Raw genomic sequence first — 12,377 nt, forward strand, 5'->3', positions numbered from 1 at the left:
CATGATGACAGAAATCTGTTCTTGCTCTCTTCTCAGGAAGTTCCTAGCCTATGATACTTCTGTAGCTCTCCCCCACATGTTTTTCCTCCCAACTGGCATGTCACATCTTGAAAAAGAGCTTTTGGAAGTCTACATGAAACCATTCTTTATTGGTGCCTCCAGAGACATCTGGGAGGTTAACAAAAAAACCCTCCTTTTGCAGAAACTGGGAGAGTGTCTCATGATCTTCCAAATGTTTTGCTGTCTAAGTCCTCAGTTGATCCAATGTTCTCATTCTGTTCCTATTCTTTTGCTCATGCCTGTAGCCTTTTTAAAATGTGAAGTCATCATTCTCAGGGTGAAACTACATATTCTACTAGCAGCTGTTCAAGATGACAGACAATGATAGTTATTCTCATATTTACATGTTCTGCACAAACCCTTCAGATTATATTAAACTTAGATCATTATTCTGCCATTAAAACATAATTATATTTTTGGTCCATAAAGAATGGAACAAAGCAAAAGTTATGTAGAGCTGTAACTCTACAGTGAGCATCCAGGCTTCCAAACCTAAAATAGGCTTTCTTTTTAACCCCTCTGTCCTTTTTCTTCCTGAAAGGACACTACAGACACTAAAACACAAATGTCATGGAAATGAAGACCATTTGCATATATTGGGCTTTTGCCTTTATAGTTCATGCACAGAACTCACAACAGCAAAGATTAGGGCTTCTCCAAGGAAGCTCAACAAAAAACAATGAAGACATTTAGCCAGAAACAAAAAAAACACATCATTCTTTCTGTCTTCACTTCTTTAAGTCCATGCTGTTCATTCAAGCCTTTTCATTTTAGGCTGCTTGCAGTCAGATAGGTCCATGTCTAAAACAATTCCTCAAGGGATATCCAAACCTAGGGCCTGCTGCAGTGGAACAGGGGAGGCAGCTCCTTCCTTCTGCAAGCTTCCCTCAGCACATGAAGGCATGATGGCCCTACGTCTTGGTTTAAAAGACAAATGTCTGACCCACTGATCCAGAATTTATAAAAAGCTATGTCCAAGACAGGAAAATTGTTTTTGTTTCAGAACGATCCCCTGGCACATCTTTGCCTTTACATGCTTTCTCCGCTTTGAGTGCTCCCACATTACAATGAACTCTCTGGAGGGAGGTCCACTTATTTAAAACATTGTCTTCTAGAAGAAAGATACACCTGAAAGAAGGAAATGGCTTTTCTTTTAGGATGCAGGGGTACACCTCCATGTTTGATGCAGTCCACAGTAATCAAAGATAGGTACAAAGCAGGCATTGGCTGGGGGAGAAGGCTGACCCCATGCTGAGAAGGACATATTCTTACCAGCCTGTCATGTTGAAGTCACGGTACAGCATCCTTTTTCCAACTTCCTTGCGCTGCACCCTCCGTGGAAACTCTAGATGTGTGAATTCATTTCCCAGCAAGTGAGGCTGCATGTAAGCCTGTGGGCAGAAATCAAACCACAGATACCACATAAAACAAGACATCATCTATTTTTAATGAGGTAGTATTACCATCCCTTCCTGGTCCCTTCCCACACAAATTCCACCCACTCCTTTACCGTTCTTTTTAAATAAGGATGATGATGTGCTCCATTTCAGCAAACAATGCAAATACACCATTTCTGCCCCTGCCTGATATCCAGGAGTGGCCTTATGAAGCCTTAGAAGTCCTCTTGCCCTCAAAATCCTTTATTTCTTCTCCCTGCTTCTCAAGATTTGTGATCTCTAAACTACACTTCATCCACTGACCCTGAAGGAGTTTACAGAGCTTTGTAAAACAGAACACATGCCCTTTTGTAAGTCAGCAAGAGAGAAAGGAATGATCAAATACAAAGCCAAGGAGAGACTTGAAGGGATGATTGTGCAGTGAAGCTCAAGCTTTTTGACTCCCAGTTTAGCAATGCCAACAACACAGAAAACCTAACATTGCTACCACATTTTAATTGTCATCACCTCGAGAAAAATGCACCCCATCACATGACATTGCAAATAAACACAAGCTACAAGGCAATTTATTTTCTTGTTTTTGAAAAACTACATTCTTCATCCAAAACAGACTTCAAGAAAAGCAGCAACAGTTTTGTGTCACAACTGCAATTAAGGCCTTTGATGGTTTTAATGTTCAAATGCTACTCATGTCCTTTCTGTTGCACTGCTCTGCAGATGCTTGGCGGCCTCTTTGCCAGAGCTGTGCCTTTGACTCATGCTGCAGCTTTGACAAAGCTGACCACAGGCGAGAGCATCGCAAGGCTCTTCGTCCACTGTGTAAATTTTTGGATTGAATTTATACACAGAAGAAATAGAGTATGTTTAGGATTAACCTATCATGTCAAATGATCTTTCTGAAATAAATCTCACTCCTTTTTCTTTAGTACTCAAATAAACAAACCTTTCTCTCTTCCTCTGCAAAGCCACATTGTGAGCGAAAGACACAGTCAAATTGGCTAGGGAACTGAAAAAAAGTTGCACTTCTTAACCTTTTTGCAGATAACTCTTCTTCCTTATCCAGCCAGTTAAGGCAATAAAGTCTGTCTTATCTTCAGCAGCAGCTGCCATCAAGGGAGATGAAATGAGCTGGGCTTTAGTTTGTGTGTATGTCATAAATCTAGTGCTCATCAAAGGTAAGCAGCAGGAAGCACTGTAAGCCCTTATTGATCTACCTGGCAGCTGTCATGCAGATAGTTCACAATAAAATATTTCCTGCATTTAAGAGTTGAGCCTGCTCCCACTCAATTTAATAGGAGCTCTATCAGGCTCAGCACATCACACGCTAATTTTCTATCAGCTTGTCCCTGTTCCCGTCACCAGACATCCTTCCAGAAAATACCTCAAGCTTGGTTGGAGCAGGACTGAGGAAGGTTGCTGTGTGTAGCCAACAAGATTGGATCCTGCTTTCAAGAGGTGGCTTTCAAGCACACAAGTGATCTTGACATCACAGTCCCTTCCTGGAACAGGAACTCTATCAAATTCTCTCTGTGTACAGTTAAGGGAATTACATTTTTTTTCCTTCAGCCTACAGTCAGCCAAGGTCCTCTTCTCCACCCAAACATTGTTGTCAAGGGCTCTCTAATTGGATCCCTCTCCTCATTACAGAAATGGTTGAGAGGCACTAGTGACTTTTAAGAGATTCAGCAGTATTAGTACCCATGAGGCTTTTCATACTTCCAGAACTCTGGAAGTATGAAAAATGAACTTCTTAATTTAAAAGTACATGAAAGCATTTTATTTTACTTATTTTCATTCCAGATGCAAAAAATATTGAAAATTCCTAATGCTTTGATGTATCACATAATATGAACAGTATTTGTTCTTTGTATGATAACAAAGAGCTGGATTGTTTTTGGTATTTTTAAAATTTCTTCGGGTCTATGATATTGTAAACAATGAAGTCAGTCTGCACTAAAAGTGAAATTCAGCTCCCTTTTAAAAATGCACAGCCTATCTTGATAAAAACATTACAAACCACTACCAGCTAAATACTGTCACCTGCCTACAAAACAAGGTCATGCTTAAGAAGCAATCACACCTGATATCAAAATGAAGTTATCTAACCTTTAGATTGTAAGATTACTAGTCTGAATAAGAGGTCAAGAAGAAAAACATTACAGGCCTTTAGTTTTTTTTCACTTAAAATCAAGAATTTTCTTTAATGAAAAGGTAAAGCAACCAGGAGAGACTGCAATGCATAAAGATTTACTCAGATGGAAAGTCTGAGGTCATAACTGAAATAAGATTAATAAAGCTGGCACAGTTACCAGTGGACTGCTAATGTTCAAATAAGACTTCTCTGCAGCCAAGCCTCAATGCTTGATTTACAGTCCAGGGATCTTAACTTGATTCTAATATGTTTGGCGTCAGTGAAACAGAGGGAAAAGAGCAATTTGGAAGCTTCTCGTGTCTGTGATCTGAATTCTTATGTGAAGAGATGGGGTTTTTGTTGTGCTTTACTTTATTTTTTTAATTTCCATATTTTTTACCATTTTTAAACTGCTATTTTTGTGCTTCACTGGTAATTCTACAGAGAAAAGAATGTTCTACTACAAAACTCAGCTGCAACTTCCAGTTGGGTTTGTTGAGAACTGTTCTCCATGTACAAGGCAGGACTCTTCTCCCCACCTCAACAAAACCATGCTGGGCAGCAGAACCAGAAAATAAACAAAAAACAACACTTTAAAAATCTAAATCTACAGATCTTTCAAACAGATACAAAAGCAGAACCATGAAATCCCCTCAAGTGATCAAACAACAAAAAAATTGGTAAGTGAACTAACTACCAGAATTTCACCTGTGAGGATGCAAAGTATTTTCCATTTTTAAATTTCTTTAGTCTCAATTTGTAAGAACCTCACATCAGAAACACCACTCAGAGAACCTGAAATTTAACAAATAGTGTGGCTATCAAACACTTCCTACATACTTATGAGGTATTTTCAGACAACATTGTTATTCTGTGTTATGAAACTGGAACATTGGTCATATTTTCTCTTTCAGAAGCTGTTAGAGCTTTTTGGCATAAATCTGGCATAGTCTGCATTGTGTGTTTTTCATACTCTGCCATTTTATGGTGCATTTTGTGGCTGTATGTATTGCATACAAAATTAGTATTTTAAAATGCAGTTCAGTCAAAGAAATATTAGTCACAGTTGTTTAAAAAGGGCATTTACTTCCTGCTGCGTTTCCTGGTGATTAGAAAAGCACACATGAAATTAAGATAAACTTGGACTTACACATTAGCATGCCAGTTAATTAGGTGGCAGGAAACACAATTTGTATCTTATCTGTACCTCAGTAAGGCCTGCTACTGCCTTTTTCCAGCTCCTTCAGTAAGCACTGCACTGGAAAGTCACTGGCACTAGTGGTTTTACTGCATTCTGTGCTATTTTCAGATTTACTGCTTTCCCGTACACCAGCTATTATCTTACAAATTTATACTTCTATCATATTGTTCCCTTTTCTCCAAATGAATATTCTGCTATATGGGACTACTGCTCACAACAGCATGCACAGCCCAACGCATCCAGAAATTTTGCAAATGACTCAGCCATTATGATAGGGACACATTTAAACCAAAGAGAGATTAAAATTAAAGGATGTTGTGGTAAAAGGAAGGAGAAGACTAGAAGCCAAATCCATTTCTTGACTGGTCTCTCATCTTGTGAAAGGCCAGGACCCCTTCCATTGAACCACACATCTCTTTTACCACAGCATCATCCACTGTGTCAGATGGGTGAAGTAATCCTATGCTGGGTGATACAGGGAGACAAAAACTGTAAGAGAATTACATCTTGACTGACTTGTAATTGAAGTGCTGACTGGACATTTAGGAGATCTAGGTTCATTTCCTCTTCAGGCTCCAGTTCTGCAGGCATCCTTCAGCAGGTGAATATTAGTGTTACTTTTATCCTCACCTGAGCAACAAAATAAGAATAGATCCCCTTTGAGCCCATGACTATCTGGGCTCATGAACCTTTGCTTGAATGGTGGCAAACACAAAGAGCACCCATGGTCACTGTCACTGGTGGCCACCCAGTCTCTACTAGCAGTGACATCTGCACTGGTAGCAGTGATGCACCATTTCTTGTGAACTTTAGAGAGGCTGCTTGGCTGCACATATGAATATGCTACAAACACCACACTGACCTCACATGACATCTTGAAAGTGTAACCTCAGTAACTAATAGAAATACACCCATTTGCAGTACACTCAATTCACCATTCATTTTAAACACATTTTCCAAGGGAAAAAGTAACAAAATCTATCCTATTTACTGTTGCAATTTAGACTATCACTACTGAAATTAGTCTCCTCAGAAGATTAAAGAAAAATTGCTTCTGGCTGTCACTGCCTGCACAACTGCTGAATGCACCAGAGCAGTTCCCAGTAAATACTAGATTTTTTTTTTTCCTTCAAAATACACTGATACAGGAAGTCAGAACTTTTCCCAAGCAATGTATAGAGCTCTCCTGCTACAGTGCTAAAAACAAAAGAGACACAAATTCAGAAGAAAAGGAGTCTTTTGAATGCCTACCAGTGGAAGGGAAGCAACATGGTGCACTGAACCCCTACAGAAACTGAAGGACCAAGGGAATACTGGTGCAAAGCTTTCACACTTTACATCTTAAGAAGTGCTCTCTGACTGAAGAAGTGCTCTCTGACTGAATGATTGACTGCTTTCTGCAATACTCTCACAAATTGCCTGACAGAGAAGTCTGTCTCTGCCATGTAGCCAGCCTGATGTCTGCAGCTGGATGCTGCCCCACCACTGCCCTCCTATGGAGTGATGACCAGGCTCAGAGCTGCTTCAGAGTCAGAATGAATGGATAGTCAACTTGTTCTTTTCAACTGTCCATGCCAGAGGCTTACTGCCAAGGCAATTCTTGGATGCATGGACAGGACAGGGAAAACATTTGCTTCCCTACCCTCTCAGTTAGTCAATCAGTATTAGCTGAAGCACAGTTTTGTCTAACACTATATTGGAGGACTTCATATAAGATACTCACATGACCTGAACAACTCATTATCCCATGGATTTCTTTCCACACAGAAATAAAGGCTCAGAAAAGAGGGCCTAAAAACATCCTGTGTGACTGAAGGAATCAACAGGCACTAAATTTAGGCAGAGGGAAGCTCCTTCATGCTGACTGCACCAACAGTGTCTGCTACACAGGGAACAGCCTGAAGGCTGTAAATCCATACTCTCCCTTTATTTGTACAGTAACTTCCTCATAGAGAACAGTATCTCTGCATTTACAAAGTAAAATATTAATGCTAAAGTGATTAAGAGATTTTCTTCCTATCATGCAGGAAGAGCAGCACATCATATTTGAAACAAAGAAACTCAGCTTTAACTGCAAATAAGAAAATAGACTCAAAGTAAATAACTTTCAGACAGAACAAGAGACAAGAGATGTTGATGGTAGAATAACAGAATAATAGCAGAACCTAGGGACAGACAAGTGAGAAAGAGGAATTATTTGGGATCTAATTAGCAAGACAGATGCAAACTTTGGAGTGTAATGCTTATGCCAACATTGCAAGAAGTCTAGAGACATATTTTTATTTTTCTTTTTTTTTTTTAAACACAAGAGTAAAAAACTTACTTAGGGAATGTTGTGTTTGAAATTATCTGTAATTTTGTTTCACGCTCTTGCTGTCTTGCATGTATTCTCTTTGAACATGATACCCATAGACCTGGCATAATTGTTACATACAGAATTAAAATAGACAAACAAAGGTAAAGGAATTTTCCACAGGAAACAGCAGAAATGCTTTTCACATCAGCTACTGGTTTCAAATTTAAGTCAGAAAGGACATCAAAAGAGAAAACAAAAACCCTTGTAGGCAATGTTTTATCTCATATTTCCTACAGAAATAGCAGACTCCCTAGATGCTAGAGATACCTTTTATTTTAGAGGCAAACAAATTATTTTAAATGTAACTGAACTGTAAATATTTATTAGGTCTCTTTTCCATTTGGTTCTCTGAATATGAATAGTCCCAAAGCAGTTTTTCCTCTGAAATTTTCAGCTTCAAGCCAATGAATCTGACTGAAAAAAAATTAAATGTGACAATTGAGGAAACAATTTTTTATTTAATACCTTCTACCACCACCTTTCAAACACCGGCGTTTTATCTAGTTTCAAACCACAGTGCTTGGTCCAAGCTGAAAATAGAAAACACCTTAAGACCTGGGAACATCACTAGCCTTGGCCTGTCCACCTTGAGCCAAGCAAGACCCTGCCTTGGCTGAAGCTTAAATTTCTAAAAGAAACAGAAGAAGCACAAAGGAAATCTCTCAGTCATGTCAGGAATGAGATTTTCACAAAGAACTAATTGACTTCAACCAACTGATCAGAGAAAACCTTAAAGAGTAACAGGATGGTTTGTATGAAAAATAACAACATACATTCTATTCCTCAGGCAACTTATCAGCCAACACAGCATGGTCTCTAAAGCATCCCATGTGTCCCCAGCTAGTCACCCTGTCCCAGCTTTATGAATGCTGCTACATTAAATAAAACTAATCTTTGATCACCCATCCTATTCTGCAGCTACTAATGTTCACTGAGATCACCTCTGAGTTGGATATCTTTATCCTGACAGAGATACTACTGGCATACTGTTAGAGTAAATTACTTGAACTCTGCAATATCACTCACATACAAAGAGCAGTCTGTGGTATTTTATACTGTCACACAGCAAGTACTGGGATGGATTAAAATACATCTGTAGCTCATTAACTCTGTGTCTGAACTCTCAAAATCTAACACCAGTGTGCTGCTGAAGGGTCTGCAGCTGAACAATGTACATAAGTACAGCCACACTAATCGATGGCCTTTGCTGAAGAGGTAATACTCCTTTCATTGAGATTTGCACCACCAGGATTTTCTCCACATTTGCTGATGGCTTAAAGACATGCATGATCAGTCACTGGTGTTCAATGGACACATCATCCTTCACTGAGCCACACTAACTCAGCAGCATTTCTCTGAGCCTTTGACATTACTGGGCAATTTGGTCCTCAGGTCTCTTACCAGATACTGAAGTCGCTGGCGTTCAGTCTCTGGAGTGAATTCTGAAGACATTGGAATGACTTCACCATTTCGGATTATTATAGCTCTGTAAAGTAATAAAATATCATCAGCACAGGAAAAAACAAAACAAAAACAAAACAGTAAAAAGCCCCAGAAAACCACTGGGTACAGTCACACTCTTATTCTCTTTAGAATCACAGTCAACTAAAGCCATTTCTTTTCTACTGAGGTTGTCAGCAGAACAGGATAATTTCTGCCCTGCATCCTTGAGGCTGGGTAACAAAGTATACTTGTATAAGCTGAGTTCATTTTAGAGCTCACAAAACATCCAAGCAACAAAGGCAAGAGTTACTTTGATGTCTACAGGGTATCTTTATTAAGTGAAATGCAGACATCCAGAGGAGATGCTGCAGAATCACTGACTGTAGAACAACACTTTGCAGGTTTTAATACCAGTTGTGGCTGACAGTCTAAACTACTGGCTTCAAATGACTCACCCAAGCACTTTCCAATTATTAATTGGTCATATGTCATGTCAGAACATTTCTACTTGAACATTAAATGGAAATAGCAAAGAAAATCCTATTTAATACAAAGTTAACTAGTTACCTGCTGAAAGATGGCAGGTAATGGTATGGCTGTAGATTAGCCAGGAGATTTCATATACAGTTCTGCAAATTGCAGAGAGAAAATTTTCTCAAAACCCTGCCTGTTGTCTCTTAACAATCTGATATGCTGCACACAAAATATGGTCCAGTCTTTCCCTGGTGTAATGCCACTGGCTGGAAGACAAGTCACAGGAGGGAAGAATTTACCCAATATTTCTACTGCATTCTGCATCCATGTATTCACTCACAGAACTATGCTCCTTTATCTTTCCATTATTTAGGCAGCTCTGTAAGTAGAGCAATGCCTGGCACTTTAGATAAACAATGTATCATGCCAAGGACTTTAATGCATGTTGTGGAACTGTTTCTCAGCCATCAGTAGATTAATTCAGTGTTTGGATAACAGCAGTGTACCAGCTCTCATCTCAAATTTAGATAGAATTTGGTGTAGCTAAAAAAAGTATTTGCCACTTGGATTCCAGTTTCTCTGTTTTAAATGGTCCCATTTCTGTGATATTTTCACCCCACCGATGTCCTATTTATGAGCTAGCTTACTTGATCAATTTGCTGTCATTGCCTCTATGCCAGGTGTTCTGATGGCACTGAAATGCAACCAACAAATATGGTAGGACACAAAGACTGAAAACTTAAACTTCTAAATTCAGAACACAGGCATCTTGAGAAAACCAACTCAGATACAAACCTGAATTTCTAAAAGTAAATTGGACAGATTTCCAAGTCTTGTGGATTGGTCATTGGACAAAGATTGTCTCCAAATTGTCATCTACTACTGCTAGTATGCAAAACGCAGCAGCATTATCTATGAGTAAATGAACTGTTCACATTCCTGAGATTCATGTGGCAAAGAGCAGATAGGTTCAGAATAGTATGACAATGCCAGATGCGTGAAGAAGCTCTGACAATGAGAGAAAAACTGCTTTGCTTAGAAAGCAGTTTTAGCTTACTGCTCTTGAACTTCTCAGCACTTCCTTGCAAATAATCCTGTGTAGAAATTAGAGGTGGCAAGAGTGCAGCCTACATACTGAAGGTTCCCATTGGCCCTTAATTAAAACCAATATTGTGTACTTGAGACAGACATGGTAGTTGCAACTCTCTATTTCCTAAAAAAAAATTGTGCATAATTTTTCACACATTTTTTTTCTCCTTTAGAGAATCTGACTACAAACTTACAAGAATGCCTATCCAATTAAAAATAATAAAAGTTTACTGAAAAATTTTCTTTTGCATTTCTGAGACAGTAATTTAAATACAAATTAAGAACTCTAACACCTCTCTTCTGCAACAACACTTTTGATTTTATTTTTGCAATTCCTAAGGTTTTCAGCTTTGACTGAGATTAATTTACTCAGACAGTGAACACTTTATATAACTTTTTAATATGTTATTCGATTCACTTGAGTAGGCCTCCACTTAAGGGGTCTGTGCGTTTAGTATAGAGTATATACTCTGGCAATAATCTAGACTAGACTGATCAAAGCAGCTGATCAGACACAAACCAAATTTTACACGCTAGTTTAAGTGAGTCATAAAGGATTTTCTGATCTTTTGCTTGTCTGAAAGAGCTAATATAAAACCACACATTGATATAACTGGTACCACATCAGGCTAAATTTCTAATTATTCTTTGCTTCCCCTTTAATCAACATTTCACATGAAGTCCATATTTTAAAGACCACTCAGACCAGTCAGGGGTTCATCTTTTACTTTGTGTACATTGACATATTTCATATATATTTTGATAGCTGTCATTCTCACTTCTACAGGTAGGATTGGGCCCTGAGGGACTCACATCATATAAAAAGCAATTCAGAGGCGAGTGGGTCAACCTTTCATAGCTCGGCTTATTTTCACCAGAACTGGCAGCCACCTGGGATGAAAAGCACAACCTAGCACACACATGCACAAAAAAAAAAAACCTTCAGAAGGGGAGGAATTAAAGCAATACTGTTGATACCAAGTAAAAGAGAGTTTTATGTTTTTCATTAATGTTTTCAGCAGTTGGACTTTATTCAACTTGCAAGTTACAGCTGTTCATAAGAGTCAAGTGATTTGATCTGAGGAAAGAGACAGCTCTAGATACAAGTAAAGGGAGGGACACAGACATAAACATACAAGGCACTGGTCCAAATTCAACTGTGGTGAGCTTATGAGCCCGTACTGCGCTCTTTACCTTTCTGCACTAACTGCTTAGCTGTTTCACGACAGCAAAGTGTATTTCTGATGGCTCAAGTGACAAAAAGGAACATATTTGTTGGCTGTCTCACTGAGGAGACTGGGTGCAAAAGCCTGGCCTGGGAGCCACCCTGCTCAGTGGGATTTTCCCCTGCGATTGAAAAGGTGCTGAATAAAGCCCTAATTGAGTTTGGAGACTGACATGCCCTTTCCATGACCTTGCAGTGACAGAGCTGCCAAGCAGCAACTGAAGGCTTTTTCCACTGAGCAACCTCCAGAGCCCTGAATTCAATAGCCCAGAGTCAATAACTGTTCACGAGGAAGGAGCCTGGCTGATGAAGCAGCTGCAAACAGCTCCAGCAACTGCTTTTAGACACCCACTCTATACGGTCCTGCAGGACAATTAATTTTGATTTTACACTTCTAATGGCCTAAGCAGCAACATGGTGTTACATGAGCATTACTGCTTCTGCCATGCATGAAACACTCATGTATATAAGGAAATAGTGTTCTGAAAGCATTTAACTCCCCATGTATTGAGGATATATGAACGTATTGTTTTATGCTAGAATACAGCTGTCCTATTAAACTCTACATAGGAAGCAAGAACTCCTTGAATAGATGCAGTGCACAGACAGCATCTGATTTTGCCATGTTTAATAGTGACATTTTAATTTCCACCACACTGGTGAAACACATTATAGCAGAGCCACAGGGCGAGCCTGCCAAAGGCAGATGGATGATTTGTGTTTGCAGAGAAACAAGTATGTCAACACTAACCAAATATTCTGTGATGACAAGGTTGCTTGAGACCCATACCAATCATTAATTTATATCACCAATGAAATAGTAATTAAAAAAACAAAAGCTTTTTTTGGCAGGATTGGAAATCAGGAGTCACAGATCTGCAGTCTACTCAGTACACTGCCCTCCATGCTCTGATGCCCCCTCCTCACAGCATCATATACAGTAAGAAACTGCTCTGAAGTCTGGAGGCCACGGCGGCCAGTAAGTCGCTTATTCTGATCTC

At 39.2% G+C, this 12,377-nt stretch overlaps 1 protein-coding gene across 2 annotated transcripts in view; it reads right to left on the reverse strand.

The window, feature by feature from the left end:
- PPM1H (protein phosphatase, Mg2+/Mn2+ dependent 1H) overlaps positions 1–12,377 on the reverse strand; it is a 130,719-nt gene that overhangs the window by 32,829 nt on the left and 85,513 nt on the right. For both annotated transcript variants that reach the window (XM_021547410.3, XM_085569351.1), the window contains exons 5-6: positions 8,547–8,631; positions 1,333–1,451 (exon numbers count right to left, since the gene is read on the reverse strand). In XM_021547410.3, coding sequence (XP_021403085.3) covers positions 1,333–1,451; positions 8,547–8,631 — 204 coding nt within the window. The remainder of the gene's footprint in view (positions 1–1,332; positions 1,452–8,546; positions 8,632–12,377) is intronic.

This window comes from Lonchura striata, chromosome 1A, assembly GCF_050655825.1.
Source record: "Lonchura striata isolate lonStrDom1 chromosome 1A, ASM5065582v1, whole genome shotgun sequence".
Classification (NCBI taxonomy): domain Eukaryota; kingdom Metazoa; phylum Chordata; class Aves; order Passeriformes; family Estrildidae; genus Lonchura; species Lonchura striata.